Source organism: Candoia aspera, chromosome 2, assembly GCF_035149785.1.
Source record: "Candoia aspera isolate rCanAsp1 chromosome 2, rCanAsp1.hap2, whole genome shotgun sequence".
In the NCBI taxonomy this organism is placed as follows: Eukaryota; Metazoa; Chordata; class Lepidosauria; order Squamata; family Boidae; genus Candoia; species Candoia aspera.
In genome coordinates this window covers 201,428,768-201,451,848 of record NC_086154.1, presented here as the reverse complement: position 1 = coordinate 201,451,848, position 23,081 = coordinate 201,428,768, and the positions used below count along the sequence as shown (strand labels likewise).

General features: G+C 36.8%; 1 protein-coding gene across 1 annotated transcript in view; it reads left to right on the top strand.

The window, feature by feature from the left end:
- Positions 1–21,517, top strand: part of SLC28A3 (solute carrier family 28 member 3) — a 35,831-nt gene extending 14,314 nt beyond the window's left edge. Inside the window, exons 8-17 of the mRNA XM_063293111.1 lie at positions 2,426–2,503; positions 4,542–4,622; positions 7,599–7,679; positions 8,603–8,728; positions 9,257–9,387; positions 9,813–9,981; positions 13,897–14,094; positions 16,759–16,840; positions 19,166–19,264; positions 21,411–21,517. Of these exons, the coding sequence (XP_063149181.1) occupies positions 2,426–2,503; positions 4,542–4,622; positions 7,599–7,679; positions 8,603–8,728; positions 9,257–9,387; positions 9,813–9,981; positions 13,897–14,094; positions 16,759–16,840; positions 19,166–19,264; positions 21,411–21,517 (1,152 nt within the window). The remainder of the gene's footprint in view (positions 1–2,425; positions 2,504–4,541; positions 4,623–7,598; positions 7,680–8,602; positions 8,729–9,256; positions 9,388–9,812; positions 9,982–13,896; positions 14,095–16,758; positions 16,841–19,165; positions 19,265–21,410) is intronic.
- Positions 21,518–23,081: the final 1,564 nt, after the last annotated feature.

The window sequence follows — 23,081 nt, the reverse complement described above, 5'->3', positions numbered from 1 at the left end:
GATGGCAGTGTCCCCCTCAACCACCACCACCAAAGTAATAAAAACAATAATAATACGGCCAAGCAAAGCTACTTGCCATCAGAAGCAGTAGAAATCTCTAACAAGGATCAGCAACATAATCAGTAGAACTGTTTTCAAACGCATGTCTAGCATTCCTTCTGTGTTGAAAACCCTTTGTAAGATCTGACAAGTACTTTGAAAAGTGCCAGTCAAGCATTACTTGGACAGATACCTCTACAGAAATTTGGTCTCTCCTACAGCACAAACCAAAATAGTCAAGACAATTCCCAGTGACCAGAAATAAGGTGTTCCTTGCACTAACCTAAAATGGCTGAAATTGCTTGGCAGCTCCTAATCCCTGACTCTGTCAATGGCTGCATCATCAGTGAAGCATGCCATATCTCATCCATGGCAAAAGTTGGGCTGTGGTAAGAGGAAAAACTAGAACAGCTACAAAAGACTTTAAGTTGCATCAGCTCTGGACTGGAAATGAGACAAAGTCACACAGTCATGGAAGGAAAAAGCAGTTACCAGAACATATTCATGCCATGGGTGGAAGACATGAGGATGAATCCTAAAACCAGAAAAATGTTCTCTTCCTTGCCAACTAAGGAAATATTGTTGATTGCAGAAGCAGCAAAAAACATCGTAAGCATATCTGAGCTTGACTAGGAATTGTTCATACAAAAGTCTACAGAAGCTCCAAAGACAAAAACATTGAGAACTTACAAAACTTTCACTTGTTCTTTAACTTAAGTCCTGCATCCTTTGAAATCATGATTTAGCAATGGACTTCTGCAGGCAAATAATATATATTAACCATTTAAATTGGCTGGTTAATGCAGTTTTTCACAATCTGTTGCCCTCCAAATGTTTCATCTCTCATAACCAATGAACATCTGTTAGAAATAAGATACCTAGGAGAATAGAAAAACCTCCAGGTTATTAATCATTATGCCATAAAATTCTGACAAACTGTTGTACTGTAGCAAGTTACAACAGAATAATTTTCTTCCTTTTCCCCATGTCAATACAGCTAGCACTTGTTAGTGAAGCTAACAAGGTCCCCCAGCCGGCTTTCATGCCTAAGGCAGGACTAGAACTCACCCATTCCTGGTTTCTAGCCCGTTGCCTTAACCACTAGACCAAATGTCTTTTCTTTTTATTTATGTATTTATTTATTTTCTATCCCACCCTTATTATTTTTACAAATAACTCAAGGCAGTGTAAATACCTAATTCTCCTTCCTCCTCCTATTTTCCCCACAACAACCCTGTGAGGTGAGTTGGGCTGAGAGGGACTGACTGGCCCTAGGTCACCCAGCCGGCTTTTAAATATTCTTCTGTATTACCATTGCTTCCATTTCCCAAATCTCTCCCTACGAAGTGCCCTTTGTTTCTAAACAATCCCAGAATGTTTCACTTGCCGATTTGCACTGATCTGCACAATTTATAAAATGTTTTTGCCGCTAAAATATCTCTAAATGATAGAATTAAAAGGTCCTGAAATTTTACTTCACTGAGGTCATTATTAAATTGGCACATTTCCTGTTTTAGTTTTTGAAGTTCAGAATTAGTTTTGGGGTTCAGATTTTTATTATAGAAGAATGCTGCAGTATCTACATGTCTCACCCTAGCTTTTTTAAGTCCCAGAGATAATTATCCCTTTTTCATAAAATATAGTGCTTTTTTCCTCATGACATTAAAGGATACCTGGACTGTGGTTACAGATCAGTCACAAACATAAATTTCCTCAAGGCCTAACATTTCATTTACCTCTTATCTTGGCTTTGGCAGAAGAAAGCAATCTAGAATTCCTTGTAGGATGGGGTTCAGAGATACTGATCCTGTGTAATGATAAAGGAAGATAGGTCAGCAGCTTAAAACCAGGAAGAAGAAAGATACTGCCTCTCCCACAGTGTTTATTGTTTTGCTTATCCTGAAGCTGTGAAATGCTTGTCTTTCAATCCTGGTTGTATGTAGATGGGATTTCTATTTATGCAGTGAATGGTCTGTGTGAAAATGAAACAAGGCAGCAATCTTACCTTCCATTTAAGAACACGAGAGCACCTTACACAAATTACCTGTGTGGTGAGGTGCACAGAACCCAGCTTTTACCAAGAAGTCCTAGACCAGAGAAGAAAAAATCACACTCTGTGAGTCCCTCGAAACTGATACTTCCTTTACCAAGGGACTTTCCCTTGATCCAGGAGTTCATGATTCACTAGTTCTTATTTTCATTTGGCCCCACCTAGTGAGTCATGCAATTAATCACTTGACCACTGAATCCACAATGACTATCTGACAACTTCAGAAATAAGTGTCAGTATATTATTGTCTTAAAAAGTTGAATTAGAATTATTGTTGTGGGTTTTTTCCCCCTTTAAATCAACTTATTCTCCCTCTTCCTTTTTCTTCCTTTTAAGACCTTCCTGGGATACTCAGATGCTGGTGCTAAATTTGTATTTGGTAAAAAGTATACTGATCACTTCTTTGCTTTCAAGGTAAATAGCCATTGTTTTTGTTGTACCTGGCTCAACGCTGACTGAGCTATAATGGGTAAGTTAGAAAATGGATGGGTGAAGCACAGAACAACATTTTGTGTGTATTTTCCTTTCCTAAAATAAATATTCCTGGTTAAAGCTCCAGACAGCTTCGGTCAGTTCTCTGTTGGGGGGAATATTATTTAGCATTGCCTGTAACAGTACAGTATAATATATTGACCAAAGTAATGAATCTGAAAAAGACCAAATTTAAACAGGATATAGTAGCATTTGCTGACAGGAACAAATATTATTAAAAATTAGCAAATTCTTTTGCTCTCAGTTGAATAAATCAATTTTAAAGCAGGAGTTGGAGAACCAGATGGTCTGAGGGGCATGTAGCCTCCCTGATCCATTTTTTCCTGCCCCCCGCCCCTGCCCCAGTGCCTTCAGGATTGTACTGCCAAAATTCAGTGGCAAAATAGTGGTTTTCAGCAGTGTGGTTTTTATACTTTTGTTTTGCTTTTTTCTGAGTGAAGCAAAAATATTTTTATTAAACTGCTTGGATGTTCATATCCAGTATGTGAGGACACAATATTCACACTCTGAGTGGATGGCATTAATTCCAGAATGAATGAATGTACAGTATGTGTGTATTCATTCCCATTTAAGTTGCCCTTATTTTTATGAAGAATCACACAATAAAACATCTCTTTCCTAACATAATCTTCTGTTAAACAATTCAGCTGACTCCAACTATCTGTCAGAAGGTGACTTGTCTATCAGGACCAACTCTTCTCATAAAATTAAGTGAGAAAAGACATAGTAGGAATAGGATCTCCATCCCTTTTTCTGTTCATTTTCATTTATAAATGCTGTTTTTTTTTCATCAGTCACATTTGTTATATATTCCTGATCCTAAATTTTTAAATGTCTCATGCTCTGCAGAGGTACTCATTTAAAATATTTACTTCAGTTTCTCAGTATTTCTACTATATAGGAAAAAAATGCAATATGCAATTTTGCCCAATTGTCCATAGCAGATTTAAGGGTTAGAGGAGTTATTCATATGCTCAGATATATTGCTTTACCTTTTTTAAAACTAAGCTTTTGATCTTGCAACCCTAACTAGCCTTTTATTTGAAAAGTACTTTATATTCCTGCTTGTTCATGCATAGCCCTCAGATACTGACTTTGATGCAATGACTTTGTTTTTTCTTGTGGGCAGCTGGCTTTGAATGAGAAAATTAGGTAAAACATGGACCTTGGATGTTATGATTATCAACAAGTCAGTATGAACCAAACCCAAAATTCAGGCCAATGTAACAGTGTTGTAGAATAAGTTACTTCTACATATGGATTTTTAAATTTTATCTTATTCTTCCTTTTCTTGGGAGCTCAAGACAGTATATGCAAGAGTCTCCCCTAGTTTTATTTTCAGAGCAACAATCCTAGTCGATAGGATGGGCAGCAGAGTGACTGGCCCAAAGTTATCTAATGTGTTTCACAAATAAATGGGAACATACCTAGCCTCCATGATCTAAGTCCAGCATTTTAACCCTTACACTATGCTACTGTCTGTATATAAACTAGTAATTCCAATGCAGCATGCTTATGAAATGGCTAAGAATGCCTTGAAAATTAAAAGAGACTTCATCAACCAACTATCCAGATGTGTTGGAGTATAACTGCCTAATCCTGTCATCCTGGCCTATGTTGCCTAAGGAGTTGGCATCAAATGCATCTGAAGGTACCAAAGTGCAGGCATCCTTCTGATGCTTGGCAATCAAAGGTAGCTGCTTTTTCTTTGGTTGTACCCAGGCTGTGGAGTTCCTTCTCCAGGCATCTTTGTGAGACAGGCATGCTTCTGGAATGTTTGTATCATTTTAATTTTTATTGGCTTATGAACACTAACAAACTGTGAATTTTTGATAACAAAATTGATGGTACAGTATTTCAGGGTTGATTTGTTTGAAGTCTGTAATGTAGGAAAGCCTTCAGATAACTTGCAAGAACTTGGAAAAAGCTTTTAACAATAGAAGTTTTGTCTCCAAATTAGGTGCTGCCCATTGTCATTTTCTTCAGTACAGTGATGTCTATGCTATACCATGTTGGATTCATGCAGTGGCTTATTAAAAAGGTAACAATGCCCTTGGTACTTTGGAAAACATCACAGAAGTTAATTATAAAAGCATATATATGGAACAGACTATTATTTTAAATTTTATTTTTCTTTTTAAAAAAGTATATATCATTTTCCTCTCTTAAATCTAATGCATCTCATAAAATACCACAAACTAGCTTGGTTAGAATGCTCTAACCTGGGGCATTCTAACCAATAGAAACCAACCAATAGAAACTATGAAAAGGATAACACTGCCATACATCAGAAACATCTCAGAAACCACCAACAGACTGTTACACCACATGGCATCACCATAGCACATAAACCAACTAAAACTCTTCAAAACATATTAAGCAACCCAAAAGACCCAATAGCCCAAGAAGAAAAAACATACAGTGCAAAGACTGTAACAGCCACTATGTAGGACAGACAGGCAGAAGACTAGCAGAGCGCATCCACGAACACCAACTAGCAGTCAGAAGACACAATGAGAACTCCTTAATCTCACAACACATGGACAGACTTAACCATACTTTCAACTGGGAAACTGTGAGCGTCCTAAACCAAGCCAAACCTAAAACCGCCAGAGAACTCCTGGAAGCCTGGCACTCAGACCAAGCAGCCATCAACAGACACATAGAGGTAAACATTTACATACCATTCAAAAGAGACAATAGAAAAGCCAAAAGACCAGTACACTCCCTTGCCAGCAATCAACACCCAGATATGCAAAAATCAACACTAGGATTAACACCAGATGAACCATCAAACAGCACAATACACCCTAATCAATGAACTATTAACTCAGGCAATCAACCAAGCAGCAAACAACAGCCCAATCAAAGAACTCCCAAGGAGAGAACAACACCCCTACCAACGCAAGCAGGGCAAGCCACAGTATATAAACTGAGAGCAAGGCCCACTCCCTCTTTACACTGAAGATGTTGCCTAGTCTGGCAATGAAATGTCTGCAAGAAAACAACAAGGCTCAGAGAGCACCAAGGACTCCACATTCTAAATGTGTTGAGCTCATAACTCCCAGTATACTGAGTTTAAGTGGATATAAAGGACAAAGCTGGCAAGGCTGGGAGCAGAGGTCCTCAGACAAAACAGAACCATTGTGTAAACACCGAGTGGGTGCCTCCCAATTGACTGAGAAAAGAATAGCCAAAAGTCCATTGATTTAGAAAGGTGAGAGGAAAGGCTTAGGATTTAAATCCTGAGGCTCACAGGTGTGTGTGTATATGTATGTGTGAGAGAGAGAGAGGGAGAGAGAGAGAGAATTTTATATAAAATAAATGGGTTTAATTTGTGTTCTACAGTAAACAGATCTGCAGTGTACTGTATGTCACAGTGTTGAGTCTATGAAGCTTCTTTCATTCACTGAATGTGGGATTTAGTTTGGGGAGAGTAGATTTATTACCTTGCCTGTGAAGTCTCCAAGAAGTAAAATTCCATTTACTTTTTTTGTTGTTAGATCTCCTATCTCAGCAACTCTAAAGAATAAACTATCATCTCTCCAAACTTTGCCTGGGACATATAGCCGATCTAAGCATATTTCAAGAACATGTGACAACTATTTTTAAAAAAATATTTTTAAAATATGTTAGCCATATTGAAAGACGTTTGTCTGAAGACTGTTTTAGGAAAGTTCTGAATATATGAATGAAGTATATCAATACACTGTCTCTTTTAGAGTATATTTTCTTCCTTCCCTCTGACAAAGTAAAAGTTGATCAAAACTTCAAACTGCAGTAAAAGAAGAATAAGATGTGTAAGATAAGAGGGTGTGGACCAGATACATTATGAATAAATATAAATCTTCTTAGGATATCACCATCTCTTTATCAGTTTCTAGGCCTAATGCTAAGATCACCTCTTGTTATGACCTTAGCCCTGCATTACGAACTTCCATCCCATGGGGTGGATGTGACCTCCAAGGCCTCCTCCTCCTCCAATGAAAAGATCAATTATTCTCATGGAAGGAAAGGGAACTGGGAATGGTTATACCCTTCCCATGTACTCTGTCCCTCTTATTACTGGAGGAAAGATTGCCAGAAGTCTGTAGAAGAAGGGATTTGGGGAGAAGAAGGGGTTTCCCATCTCCCAAATCTTACCTTGATAACATCAAGCCACTGGTGGCGACTGAAGAACAACTTTGAGCTGATTCTGTTTTCAAGTGTTGCCTTAGGGCCATATTTTATGATGATCCAAATAAAAAAATTACTAGATAGCCAAATGTTTTGATTTTACTTCCATACCGAAAGTTTTCCTTATCTACTATTTCTTTGCCTTCTCTTCTCTGAAATTCTTTCAATCTAAATTGTTTAACATTCAGTCTGTGACAAACAGCTATCCAGACTGTTCAGCAGATATAGGAAGATTATGATTATTAAAAGTTGCATCCCTTCGTTTTGTATGTTAAATTTTTGTACAAGTTGGAGAAAAAAATCAGGTATGATAGAAGGTTAACTTAATGCTGTGACGGAGCTGTGGTCAAATTCCTGGACCGTTAATGTTTCTGGGGAGATTGGAAGATGCAGACTCCTGTAACTCTGCCAGAGTATTGTACAAATATATATTCATGAGCTGTACAGCTCACACTATCCAAGCCCTGTCCATCTTATGTGAATCCTGTTAATACATACTTTTTGCAGCCTGTGTCAACATATCAGATTAAACTGATTTATTCAATGATTTGTTATAAAAGCTCAAGACAGCTTGATATGTTCCAGTTTATATCATTTTGGCTAAATCAAGATACACATGGATGTCCCTAGCAATAATTCTACGCTTCCCCAGGCAGATCTGACTCAGCAAGGCATTCCTGTATTGTAATAAATTGGCATATATTTGGTATGTCCCAAAGAGCCTCCTTAAGAAAATGACATGGGAGAATTCTTCAAGGGTTTTACACATCTACTTTAAGTTGTTTGTTGTATTCCATGCAAGTGGCCAAAAAACTAATTTTTTGCATTGTAACTTTTGTAGGTTGGATGGATCATGCAAATTACCTTACAGACAAGTCCAGTAGAATCTTTAGTTGCAGCTGGCAATATATTTGTGGGAATGGTAAGTCTGTAAGACAGAAAAATAAACCAATAGCCAAAGGACAAATCTTTTCAACAGAAAATAGCCCATCTAGCAAGACAAGAAAATGTACTTTTAAAGGCTTTTAATATGGTGCCATAATATTGTTGTTAGATTTTGCTGCTAGGTATTGACAGCCATAGAAATTATGTTTAAAATGCCATTGCACAAAGCAGTGTCCATCTCCCAAGAAACAAACCAGTATAAATATTTAGAGTCCAGGTATGAAGGATCAAGCATTTCGAATAATAGGTCACCAATTTTGCTATCTTAGCAGACTAGACATTCTTACATGGGTTGTAAGTTTTAACAACCACCTCATTCTTTTTTTCTTGTTTGGTCTTATATCATGCCAGTCCTCAGTCCTAGAAAACCTGAAAGCAAGATAATATGGTTATTGATTCCTCGTAGGGCAGAGATGCTGCCTGATACAAAGGATATTGCAGGCTCATGTTTTTGCCCTAGCCTAACTTTCAGTTCTGGATTTGCATTAAAGTATATGAGAAGGGGCCCCATAAATCCATGCAACAGTGTTCAAAATAGGCACATGTTCTCCAACAAGATTTCCTCCTAAAACAGAAACCTATATACAATTCTACCTTTTGACCATTTTTTACCTGTAGGGTAGCCCCAGTACAGGCTGCAAAAAGCCAAGGAAGAAGAGATTCAAAATGTCCAGAATCTCTCCCTTAATAAACTCACGAATAAATGAGGGCTGGAGGTTTGTACTAAGTTTCTAAGATTCTGATCTTTACCCCTAATTCTTTGCATTAAAACTCCCTGATATAGTCCATGTGATTCTTGCTTCCTGGATCATACTCTGTGGTATGGGGCTTGACAGAGCATCTAAAAAATAAGAGGAAGATATAACTAGAATCCCCTGACTTGATTTCTTTTCCTTGCAGTCAGAGTCTCCTCTCATGGTAAGGCCTTATCTGCCCTACGTTACCAAGTCTGAACTCCATGCTATCATGACAGCAGGATTTGCCACCATTGCTGGAAGTGTTTTAGGAGCATATATTTCCTTTGGGGTAAGAATGGAAGCACAGTTATTCTTAATGATTATTTTATGTTGCATGTCCTCAGGAGTTTGTGCCATTAAACATGATTAGTTTTCATTGGGCTGTTTTGCCCTGTTAGGGATTCTTCATTAATATCTTTTTTGGTATTTCCTCAAACTATGAAGCTTCCTTGAGCCTAATGATACCTCCCTCTTATGTCTGGTTGATGTCTTTTTGCTGCTGAGAGTTGACACTATGGCCATTAAATTTGCTGTTGGTGTCTGTGATTTCCAGAACTTTTCTAGATTTGTCTATTTAAGATTTCCCTTTCTCTTACAAAACTCTGCCTGCTCCTTAAAATACTGTTGGCCTCCATTTTTCACATGGAGCCATATAGAGACAAGAAGACTTTTCAATGTATTTTATTACAGCTTCTAAGACAACATTACAAGCATGCTGACTGGGGAATTCTGCGAGCTGAAATCCACACATCTTAAAGTTGCTGAGGTTGAGATACACTGTCCTAATGTAAAAAAAAAGTTTGTTTTCATCTGTCAGGTTTCAGCTTCCCATTTATTAACTGCTTCCGTGATGTCAGCACCAGCAGCTTTAGCTGTCGCCAAACTCTTTTGGCCTGAGACTGAGAATCTCCAGATAAGTGCACAACAGAATACAAAAATGGAAAAGGGGTAAGCAATTTACATTTTCATGGCAGCAGAGCTTACTCACATTTTGAAAAACCATAGAGATAGATGCTCAGTTATGGCCAATTCTGAAACTAGAGGAAATATACCTGGGGAACTATACAAATTCACTTCTAGTGGATTCAAGCCAAGTCATTTGTAATGAAGAGAACATTTTCATTGCACCCTCATGGGGTTATACATACAGGTTATACATACAGGTTATATAAATGTTGAATATTATTAACAATACTAATATTACTTCTAATATTATTCTAGTTGCTGGCCCTCCTGATATTTTAAAAACGATGAATTCTGTCATTGTAGGGGAAAGGTTATTTTTGTTTTGATTGTGGTTGTATAGATTTGTAATTTGTGACATACAAATTTCACATTAACATGCACCTTTTCTTTTTCTTTTGTTGGTGAAGAGAAGCCAGGAACCTGTTGGAAGCTGCCAGCCAAGGTGCTAGTACTGCCATCTCCCTGGTAGCAAACATTGCTGTGAATCTGATAGCCTTTCTTGCCTTGTTGGCCTTCTTCAATGCTGTCCTGTCTTGGCTGGGGAACATGTTTGGCTACCCACAACTAAGTTTTGAGGTATTGTCCTGTCATCTATTAGCTCAGGCCAGATCCCAAGCACAGTATGTGGGAGATGCAGCCTAGACTTCACTTCAGTCTACTATGAAGACAATATCTGAAATCGTAGGCTATGCCTTAAGATATTTGTGTTTCCATGTATTGGCGTACCTATTGTCTTCTAAGAATTATTGGAAGCAATGTAAGAAGAGAAAAGGCACTCTTCTGAATACTGAAACGTAGACCAGGCACTTTTCTGTAAAAGAGTCTGCAAAAAAATCTAGATTGATATTAAAATAGGGTCTTCTGTATGAGAGGTAGAAAGATTTGTGTTCTCCTGTGTGACGAATTCTGGATTTCCTTATGTGGAAGCAGGAAGGAGGGGGAGCTGGAGGGATATGTAAAGTACCATAAAAAATCAGCCACAATGACTAATTAACATGTTCAGTGATAATACAAGCTACTGATAAGGACTATGTGCCCAAAATATAGGGGAGTAAATAACTACTTCGTGCACTAATTGCATGTCAGAAAACTTCAATGGGATAGAATCATGAGATGTGCTTATAAGGTGGCTTGTGCTTTAATTTTGTACTGCTGAAATCCAAATAATGTATGGGACCTGGATAATGTGTGTGTGTGTATGTGTGTTTGTATGCATGTATGCATGTATACATACACACACAGACACGTATGTATATATACATACACATACATCTTGAAGTAAACAAATTCTGCTTCCATGTTCATGTACCCAGGTGGTCATGACAAATAACTCACACAAATTCTATATCTTGCAGTTTACTGATAAAGGGCCTACTTCTATAGTATTGTCTCTCTGGTTCATATCTCCAGATCACTGTATAAAAACTGGGTGTATAACCTGAGGCTTCAAAGCCACATCCCCAGAAACCTCCAGAAGTTTATAGAATAATTTGATATAATTAAGTTTATAGAATAATCTGATAATCATAATCAGAGTTTACAGAATTATATGATTAAAGTTGCTACCAAACTTAACTTTCTTAAGTGACTGAAAGATACAAATGTTAAATACATGATTAGAATTGAATTATATTAATTAAACAAAATTAATTAAATTTACACATACATGAAATAAAATCCTGACCTATGATCCCCATGTAGCCACTCAAAAACAAAGTACAAAAATGTGTACTCCTGTTGAACAAGCCTGGAAAAAAGGTTCCCACTTTGGTAAAAGCTGCTGATTAATCTAGACAATCAGTTAACATATTCATAATAAGCAAGGAATCCTCCCATGGAAAGCAGGGGAAAAGAACTGGATGACTGTACTGGATTTGACTGTGTATCATGAGCAGATGGGTCTAAAATGCAACTATAAATGAATAAAAAGGGAGATTATCAAATGGAGGAAAAGGGTAGAATTAATTCATTACAGGTTCAGCCAATTATTTACATATTATTAGGGCATTCATGAGCGCCAAACCTTCTGCACTGAAATGCTTCCGTTTAACGTAACATACAGCACTGCGGAAATAATAAATGGATGGGAAAACAACATTTAAAATGGCAAAAAGGAAAGAACTGGTTCTATTCCCCCTGAGAGCAAAAAGAATATCACTTTAAACATAGAAGAAAAATATGACAAGCTGTGTGCAAATACTTACCTTAGAAGCAGCGGTCCTGATGCAGTTAAGGAAAAGAGTAATGGATTGCTTAACAATCTAGTGATGCTTCATCTATCCAGCTACAAGGGACCATTTATAAAAGCACTCAGTGAGGTGGTTATTAATGCAATAACAAAAGGGATACAGCTGGTCTAGATAATTTCCCAAGAAAATTTTTTTCTTCTTTCTAATGGAACATAAAGGCTCCTTTCTGAGCACAGTACTCAACCTAGTTTAGAGTGGCCCCAACTGCCTGACATGCAAAGAGATCCTAATTAGTAAAAACATGGATCCTTCCTGCCTTTCTTCCTCACTTCGCTTATTTATTTGCAAAATTAGGTTTCACCCCAATCCACAGACTGTAGGTAGGGTAGAAAGAGAATTGAACCCTAATCTCCTCTCCCAACCCACATTAAAGCCCTTATTTTTCTGCATAAGTTTTTAATGCTTATTCAACATCCAGATTAAATGTTTCCAGTAGCTCAGAAATATAAAATCATTTCATCTTTGAGTGAAAGATCATGGGTGAATTCAGTGGGTATTTCCTGTCAGCTGAACTGAAAGAAAATAATTCCTTCAATCTTCTGAAGCAAATTTTGAGGTATCAAGAGAGAAGGCAGAGGCAAGAGAAAGTCTAGTATATGAACAAAATGCTGCTCATGTGATGCTGGTGGCAAATATGGAACTAAATAAATTTTGGAAGTAAATTTATTTTCCAGTAACCTAGAAGTGAACTTTATATATTTTCCAAATTAAAAGAAAATTGGAACAAAATATTGTATGGGAGGAGAAGAATAATTAAGAAATAAAACTTGGTGATTGTGGATTAACCCACGCTTGTTGGCTGTATGTGGTCCCAAAGCTCCTTTTACAAGATCCAACAGTCTTCTTATAATTATACTACCAAACTTTAGTGGCAGACCCTCAAATAGCAGCAGCATACATTTTAATTAATGGAACAGGTATAATAAAGGCTTAATTGTCCTGTCAATTTTTTAAATGAGAAAACAAGGCAAAAATTCCAGTCCTCCTCCTCTTAGTGATATATCACTGTGCCCCTTGTAACTTTCAGACACCCTCCTCCCAAAATTAAAAACAAGTGTATCCCCCCCTACTGCTTTCATTGAAAGGGTATATATGTTCCCTTTTCAAGACAAAAGCATTGAAGACATGGGGAACATTTGTGTGTTTTTCATGTGTGTATTTACAAAATAGTGAGCAATCACTTAGCTTGAACTTCAGAAACAGCAGCTCAGTATCAGCCATCATAATACTTTGTTAATTAACCTGAATCATGTAAATTAATTTTGTAATTTAAGATGTAGTATTTCTTTAACTTGACTTGTCTAGCCAAAGTGAAATGTGCATCTAGAAATGTAGCGTTTGGTGGAACAGTTAAGAAGTGATAGGAGAAGGTACAATTTGGAACAGAGACAGCATTGGAAGTTAGAGATTTTATCCATTCCCCTACCTGCCACTAAGAGTCTTCCAGTCAGGAGAACACAGAGCAGAAGCAAAAAGAGGATAAAGAAGGAGTCATTTCTTGCTATCTTAGTCTAAGGTCATCCTATCGATAGGATAAAAGTTTAAGAGTGGATTCTTTAAGAGCTGCATCTACCATTAACATTTGTCTTATCTGGTATCTTTTCCTCAATTGTCTTGGTTGAAAAAGAAAACACTATACAATAGGAATGACTAGATTAAATTATTGGTAGGAAAGGGTTAAGTAATATTTTTCCCATGTGCTTCTTTTTTCCTCTAAATTAGGACTTCTTTCACTATTTTTGGTGAAACAGCTAAGATTCAAGATGCCGATTTCCACAGAATATATTGTTTGGCTCTCTGGCAATCAATTTCATTTGATCATCCTTCATGTAGTATCCTCACGATAAAATAATTTCTTGCTATTCATCCTCTCCACTCTGTTCAATTATCTGTCCCCTGGAAGTAGTATTCAGATTCCTTGCTACTTCTGCTTTATGTTATTCTTGGGTCTAAACCAATTCCTGGAGCCATTTAAAGGGTGGGAATGCTTTTTATTTCAGTTATATTTTTTCTCTTTCTTGACTAAAAATGTAGTGACCATAATGAATGGACTATTTAACCTTGAGACTACATTGCTAAAGGTTTTCCTTTGTTTTTCTGCAAAGCTTTAGCTGATAGCAAGACATTTTAGACATACTGTATTTATCTCTACACTGCCCCAAGAATCTGCTGTGTAATAAGACAATATGTGCTCAATGACGTTTATAGCTCATATTTCTCTTTATTTTTTTATCCCCTTTAGATAATCTGTTCATATCTGTTTATGCCATTTTCTTTTATGATGGGGGTAGACTGGGAAGACAGCTTTATTGTTGGTGGGCTCCTTGGTTATAAGACTTTCTTCAATGAATTTGTGGCTTATGAACATCTTGCAACCTTCATTCGACTAAGAAAGAAGGGAGGGAAAATGTACATCAATGGTGTGAAACAGTACTTGAGTGTGAGTATTCCTGTGCAACTTCGTTTCTTTAGACCCAGTACTTCATAGATTTTATCCAGTGTGCTTTCCTAGAACTTATCTCTGAATTGAAGTTACTGTTATGTATGTGTTACTACAGATGGGAAGCCACAATTAAAGTAAATATTTTTGTAATACCATTTTCTTATGGTTCATAATCTGAGTTATGCCTTGGTTGTATTTAGTAATACCTGTCTGTCAACCAAATGAAAATCTGGGGGAATAGTTCCCTGTATGTGACTTCAGCATTGAAGCAAGATGGAGTGCAAAGAGAAAGAGAAGTCTGACTTAGCAGACATTTACTACAGACACAACATTGGATGTAGCCCAATGTTCTTTCTGAGAACCATTTTAAACAAGGATTGGGATAAAACAGCATTGCCTTAGGCCTAATTTTTATATCAGTTTTTTAAAAAAGACCTTTGACATGGAAGAGGATACTTTCATATTTGGTTTGATAGTATCAGAATAGTCTCTTCTGGGGATTTACATGAGACATCTTCAACAGGTATAGTATAAAATTGTGACTTCCAGTTCTTGGACCTGTTTTGTGCAAAAGCAGGAGACCAAGGACATATTCTCAGTAACCTTTCCTAATTCAAAGATAGAAAAATGGTCTTTGGAATAGGAAAAGGGTTTTTTTTAATGATTGGGAAGTTTTACTGAGATTTGTGAGTCTAGTTATTTTTGGTAAAATTCAGCTGCATGCAACATGAAGCACAGTTGCAGTTGTATTTTCCTGATAATATATAGTGTGTTGTAAATCAGTGGTCAGAATGGGCAGGGGGAGGTTGTTGAAGATTTATTTTTTTTCAGAAACTGCTGCAAAACTGCAAATATAGTCAAGAGTTTGTGCTACTTCTGCTTCAGCATTATGCCCATACAACCTTACATCATCAGTTCATCAGCTAAGCTAATGTATTTCCATTGTAGCGAAAGTTCAAGAAAAGACACATTGAAACCAGTTTTCTAATAGAAGCACTGGTGCTCTGCAGACTTAGGAGTAGGCAATTTTCCCATTGGTAGGATCTTTAGTTTTACCATTCCTATCAGATCCTGGGCCCTTCTATCCCCCACAGAGTTTTAAGTCCTTGTAACTTCTCTGTTGCTTTAATACATAGAGCACAGATGGCTTTTCAGCTGCCCCAACTCATTGTGAAATACACCCAAAACAACCACTAGCTGAATATCCTATTTTTGCATCCTGTTGTACTGTAGTCAGTTGGGAGGGTGCACTAACTGCCGTGAATGACATCTCTGCATTTTAAGATCTATGGAAGTAAAGACCATGGATCAGCTTGAAACTTTCTGAGATATTGGTGGAGGTATGGAAGGAACCAAATTATATTTAAGACTGCAGTTCTACTACCTTGTAATCAGCTGAGCATTGAGAAAAGCAGGAAAGAGAAGTGAAAATTCTCACTTTGCTCATAGATTTGCTGTCCTTGAATTTAAGATGACACTATTAGATGAATTCATTGGGGGAAATGCAGATTTGCTACTAGCATTGTAAAATCCAGATCATAAAAGCTACATGAAGTTTTGCAAATGAAAAATAATGCAACTCTAATATTTGCTATGTTTATACAACATAACCTGGCTACTGTATTAACCGATTTTCTGGATTTACAGTACATGTTGAATCAGATACTTAGTAAATAGCCTGGGATCAAACAACATACTAAGTAACAGAAAAACTAACCAAGGCTAATACTGAGCAAAGTAGTACATTTGGAAATACAACTGCTAGGCCTTTAATCAGTCTGGGTACAAGTCCTGCCCTGATTAATCTAGGTTTTAGCCCATTAGGCATTTGTTCACTAGTGAATAATTTATTCATAATCATAATAGTTGTGTAGTCTAATTGGAGGAACCATTCAGGAAAACATTTTGCACCTTATTGTTTGAAAAACTTGCAAAACCTGTTTACCTAGAAATGACCACAGGATAATGCAGATGTGTTCAGTATGGGAAGCAGTTCTCTCAGACCATTTAATTTCTTAAAGATTTTTTCTTTAAGATATCAGATATATCAGCTAGGCCTACCCATTCTTTTGAAAACCATATGCAGAGTGTCATCTATATGCACAAAGTTCAAATGTCTGCGTGTGATCAGAATTGACAAACTATGTGCATGTTCCATTTTCTACCCAGAAATATTTTTGATGCAAAATAGCTGGCACATCTGAAATAGCCCTTGGCAATTAAGCCTTACATGTGTCTGCTAATGGATTCAGACATATCAGTGTTGAAATTAGCTACATTTTGAGAAATTCTAGCCAACATCAAGAAACCATCAACAAGACTGCACAAAAAGTAAGGTGAAATTTGATTTCTTCACTGGAAGTTCAGGTTTTCTATTTCAGTGCGATATGCATATAAAAATGGAATCTGGTCATGTGAGCCAGATGTTTTATCTGGTAAATTTACAAAGGATATGAAGATATTCTATTTCCAGTTTCTTTAATATGTAATTCTTTGCAGTGGGGAAACACAGAAAAAGTCTGAATTTATTCTCCTTCCAAAACCATGTACATACAGTATATCATTGTACGTTCAAACGCCATTAGCCAGAAACGAAAAACTATTTTTCTTTTTCAAAGAGAAAGTAATTGATGTAACTGTGTTTTATTTGCTTTATTTCAGATCCGATCGGAAACAATTGCCACTTATGCCCTTTGTGGATTTGCAAATTTTGGTTCAGTGGGCATGATACTTGGAGCACTATGTAAGACTCATGTCTACTTCTTATATGGAGCAATGTGAAAGACTGATATCTATTTTAAAAAGCAAAGACTTTTGCTGTGATGAGCAATTGTTCATCATCCATCTTTGAAGATGGTAGAGTAGTGGAAATTAGTCTCTAACTTTTTTGGCACTGCAGAAGCATTGCAAGAATTCTGCAACTCATGTATTGTTGGAAATTTTCTTTCCTTCTCCTAAATGAGGAGAGCTGTTGATACACTGCCAATTTTGCCTAGATAAGTGAGTCATCCAAAATTTCACTGCACACCAACTTCTCAACTTGCCCCTAGTGCTTCATCTAGCCTTGGGCGAATCTCTCCTATCACTGGATTGGTCTACAGCTAGAAGATTTGCTCCAGAATTAAATTAACAAGTTTCCCCTGTTCAGATATAATTGTGTCCATCTCAGATGAAAATTGAAATAAACATTATCCAGTTTCAGTCTGGATAATATTCAAAATATTCTGTCCTATGTGTTATCTAGCAGAAGTAAAAGATTCCAGAATTAACATTTAATATAATTATGTTTCAAGAGGATTGGTTGATCTAATATTAGAGTCAACTATCTGGGGATCACTTACTAAAATGTACCTCAACCTTAGAAATAAATTAGCCTTAGGCTTGTGTTTTCAGCCTCTGTTGGTGTCAACTGGTATCTTGTAAATTCAGCATCTAAAGCACTTCAGATCTACAAGACATGCCCTATGCCTTACTTTCCCAGTGTCCATGCTTATCTAGATTTGGTACTCTTTGGAAGACTGTACTTTATAATATTTTATTTTCTTTTACAAGTAAGGATGGGATATTTCATATTTCAACAGCAAATCTGCTGCCCCACATCAGATCCTCCAAGAAAAAAAGCTTTTTGAGTATTCCCTCAAAACTGTAGCTTCTGTTGTTTGCTTAGCCTATACAGATCTTTATTACCTCATTCTTATCTATACTGGGGGGCAGGGGTCTGTACTGCATCTTTACTTTCTGATAGATCAGGATGTTCAAAAGACTCTTTATTCCATTGCCTTTTTCAGTGTTCCTTCTTTGTGAGGTTTCACTTTATATTCTCCCAAAATATGGATGGTATAAATTTATGGAGGATGAGTGACACAGTGGTAGAGATGACCCTATTCTTCCTTTCCATATGTTTACAAAACTCTGAAAGAGAACATTCAAAAGCAGTTCCAATTAGCATCAGCTGCAAAATATTACACAAATAATTCAGGAATGTATAATTGTTAAGTCCAAGGGTCTGGCAAGATATTGTCTTACAGCTAAGTGGCAATGGTAGCCCTATTGATCATAGCAAACACTGAAAAATAAATATACTTCAGATCTTCCAAACTAGATAGGGAAACAGATCCATCAATATGATGCTTACACCAGTAGAGTCCCACAATCTGGTCATCTCATGACTATCATCACAAATGAGTGCTGAATAAATGCTAGTTTTTATGCAAATGGGGAAATGTTGTTTTGCTGCAATGGACCTTACTGCATAGGGGACATGGAGAAATATTGGACAGGGAATTGGCTCACCCTGCCTCTTGTTTGCTGATCCAGGGTATCAGCCTGCAGGTTTGAAAGGGAGTCTGATAAACATGCTTCATCCTCATAATGTCATGATTGCCAAAATAATTTGAAATATTCAGAAGAACTCAGAATAATGCCAAGCTGACTTTGAAATTGAAATTGGAAGGATTTCTGGATAGGAAGGCTGGTTACCTGGAAGCACCTTGAGACATTCAGAATGATGCCCTCAAACAAAATAGTAGAGATTCATACTAGTTTATACATATCAGAAAACTAACAAGGGAAAGTGTTAAGAACACCCAGAAAACAGAAATTTCATAAGATTCATCAAAAACTTAATATCAACACTAGCTTCTTAGGAAACGTTATCATCCTTAAAGGATATGAATGGAAGGCAATTATACAGACCTTGAACAGGCTATAGGAATATGGAAATAAATGTACTTTCTATTATGTTATTATAATATTTATGTGAACTTGTTAAGTGGACGAATTATACTATTAATTTGAAGGTGAGAGTTAAGGGAAAGGAAAACCTTAGGGTAATGAACATTCAGGGACAGAGAAGTGGTCTAATCTCTGCACCATTTTATCAAATGAGCTTTCACTTTAAAAGATATTACCATTATAATTTATCGTTACCTAACCATATCTATCCTAGGTAGCAAGAATCTTTACTGAAACCACTCCAGAAATTATAAAACTATTAGAAAAGAACTGAATGGATATTTCAACATTGCATGTTGCTCACTTGTTTCTTTTCTTCCATTTATGTCTCCAGCATCTTTGGCTCCCTCTAGGAAGAGAGACATTGCAGGGGGAGCCTTCAGGGCCATGATTGCTGGCACTGTGGCCTGCTTCATGACAGCTTGTGTTGCAGGTACTATAACTTTACATACCACAAATGATAGCATTTTAGTTTGACATTTTGTGTTTGTCTGTTAGAAGAACACTATTATGACAATCCTGGAATATGCTAAATATAACTGAAAAGATTCACCCTTCTAATTTCTTTTTTAAAAGGGGGGGCATTTTCCCTTATTACTTTTAATAAAACACCAGGTTAGTTCATCTGCAAGGTGATAAAAAGGCATCTGTTTGAAAGGAGTAAACTGAAAGATAAACTGTGTTTCCATTTCTTTTTCAACTGCACAGTATTTATGCAGAAAGAAGAAAGTTTGTTTCAAATTAATACAAGCATGATCCAGATCATTTATACTGCATGAAGGAAGTTGAACTCTCCCACTGAAATCAGTGGGATTTCTAGAAAGACTTAAATTTGACATGATCATGTTTTCATGACACTATGAATAAAAAGAAAAAAGGAATCCCTGCTTAACTCAGCATGGTGGCAGATTTAATGGCTTAGGTTTAGAAAAGAGTTGAAGGAAGGGACTTTCCCTTCCATTATCCCCTGGAAGCCTTTTGAGGACATTTCTACATAGACATCAGTATCTCCCCTTATAGTCTCTGCAGCAATTTTGCATCCCCATACTAGTGCTCTCTTCCATCCTTCCATTGAACCATCTCATGCTCTATCCAGCTCGCTGATGCAAGGGTGAAAAAATGTCAGCCAGTGTTCCACCTTACTGTCTTCAAAAAGCTGCTTTGTGGAGGAAGCAGCTAAGTCATCCCTCAGAAACTGGAGAGAATGCTAGCAAGATGCTACAGACCCTTAGCTGTAAGTGGCAGGTAGAAGTTTCTGGAAGGAAGAGCTAGTTAAAAGTTCTCACTAGTGGGAAAACCACTCTTCCAGAAGGAATACTACAAAATTGGGATAGTTATTTGGCACTGCCTCCCAAGCCCTACATATGTCCCACATCATTATGGCAACACAGTGCAGATCAATGCAGTCCCTGTATGTAAAAGGGGTCCAAGTCCTCTAAGAAGCCTCTTCCAGGAATCAGAAGATCTTCCTTGAATGGAAAGGAGTCTTGCAGGAAATGGAAGGCAAGACAAATATCAAGAATTGGGTAAAGAAACTTATAAACTGAAGCTCTTTCTCACAAAAGGTAATTCTATCCAATCTGGCATTTTTCCTCTCCCCCACCCCCAGCTCTCTTTGAGCATGTCATACAGGAGATTTTCCTAATACTCAGAAGAGATTTCTTCAGGGGCTTCTTAAACAGAAAAAAAAATACCCCTCTATTTCCACTGGTGCTTCTTTAGATTCAAAATAATTTCTGAAATAATGAGAATGGCTTGGAAGTAATATTTTTAAGTATAAATGTATTTTTAATTTTTCAGGAAAAAAATGGCTATTTCTCATTCTCTAAGATCAGGCTTTTAAAAGGGCAGCTCTTCGCATGCAGATCTGAACAAAACACTCAAGGCACATTTGTTTACCGAAGCTCAGATTTTAGTATCCGAGGCCTATTCAGAGAAGGCTTTATTGTTCCATCATCTGTACTTAGGCCACCTGAGAGTTCATGGACCATATTGGTGCTCTTGCCTGTGCCCAATACTATTCTAAAGACTTCTCCTTCCAATATTTTGAACAATCTGGCAGATACTTTGTTTAATGAGTTGAAGGGAAAACATTTAAATGAATAACCTGCACTTTTTAAAAGCTTAAAGGAATAGGTAAAACTTAAACAGTTGTCCTGAATGGTGGATCTGATAACTGAGTCCATAAGAATCCATTAGGACATTACCTGATATGTTATGGGCCTTGCCTGTGAGATATTTTTCAATTCTGTAAGAGAAACATATACTTCTGATGAATAGCACTCATGTTTGCACACAAAGATTAAATTCTGGATTCTGTCTGAATAGTTTCAAAAATGTAGGTGAGGTTATGGGGGAAATAGCTCTGCATAGTCCATGTGATGGATTCTGAAAAGCACTGTGTGTGCACAAGCCAGCTCCGGTGCAAACCAATTCATTCATTGTCAGTTTAACTAAATTGAATGACCTTGTGGAAAACAGAGATGAAATGAAGTACAAGTGAGTTTCTCAGTGAGTTTCTCACCATAACCCAGTTATACTATTGTTTAATACAGACATCTTTTCTGACCCTTTTTCAGGTATATTATCTAAAAATCCATGTGCATCTTTATTGGAAAGCAACTTCCATATGACTGACAATAGCACAGAAATAGTTACATGCTGTTTAAACCTCTTTAACAGGTAATTAGATCAGAATCTCGTGTCACAGAGATCATGTCCTCATGACAGATCATATGTGAAGTCAAACTGCTTATTGCCCATAAACGTTCTAAGAGCACTATACGTGAAATGCACTATAATGTATAAAAATATGGTATAATGGTTAATATTTCAGAAGTTCCTGAAGATAATCAGTTTTTTTTAAAAAAACTATGGGTTATAAAAGGCTGAATTTTTAAAGATTTCCATCTATACTTTTGCTGTTCCTCAGACAGCACAGTAATTTATAATTTATTTTATTTTATTTATTTTCTACCATACCTTTATTATTTTTATAAATAACTCAAGGTGGCGAACATACCAAATACTCCTGCCTCCTCCTATTTTCCCCACAACAACCACCTTGTGAGGTGAGTTGGGCTGAGAGAGAGCGACTGGCCCAAGGTCACCCAGCCGGCTTTCATGCCTCAGGCGGGACTAGAACTCACAGACTCCCGGTTTCTAGCCCAGCGCCTTAACTACTAGACCACCTTTGTCTTAGTTTGGCTGATGGTTTTTGAATATGGTATTTAAGGTAAATTTTTATCTTTAGTGATGCCTTCACAATACATTAAGAGTTCTCTTACTTAGTATCTATGTTTGGAAGTCTTATGGATACATGATCAGGAGCAGAGGTGTTAGTGAGAAATTATGCTATGCTATCCAACATTTCTCTTCCATGCACTGTACCTCTGCAATGCAGTTTTATACCTTTTCTTTTTTCCATCCTTATTCTAAGCAAACTTATTCTAATTAAGCTGGAGGCTAATACACAAACTAAGATCCTGCATGCACAAATTTTTTCCCATTGGCCAAATGCTAATTTAGAGGGAATGGGAACCTCTCAAAGAAATCTGACCAGTTTTGTTACATTTGCTGCATTTATCATTCTGTTCTAGCTAGTCTGAAATAATCATTCAGATTCTTTGCCACTGACACAAGCTGCTGGTTGCGCAAGAACATTTTAAAAATATTATTCAATATATACATTATTTTAAAATATTATTTAAAATGTTATTTAAAATATACAATAAAATGGACATTTTATTCATTGCATTTTCTGTTTTAGTGTTTATAGTAATTTTGTATTCCACTGATAAAATGTTAAGTATGATAAGTAGCTTTATTTATATTATTATTTTAAAAAATCATTCTCCTCTTTACCAAACAGTGCCAACAGTTCTGCAGAGGTCTTCCCAAAGTCTAACAGCAGTTTAAGATCCTTGCACCAATGTTGTCAACTTCTGGGCCCATCCATGGTTAATTGCAGTGGGGTCCCTCCATTATCTTAAGCTGAATCATAGGATTTTACTTCATGATGGAAAAATAGACAAGATGAAAATGAGGTGATCTTGTTGCTAACTTAGATAGAAAAAAAAACCTCTCCTCTATTTTCATAATGTTGCTGATGAAGGACATGTTGATATGTTTGTAAGGGAAAAAAAACTTGCATGCACATATACCCCGATCTTCCCCCATCATGTGCTGCTTTTTAATCAACATATAAGGTTTAGCATGACATCTGAATCTGAAATGGCCTCCATCTTGGA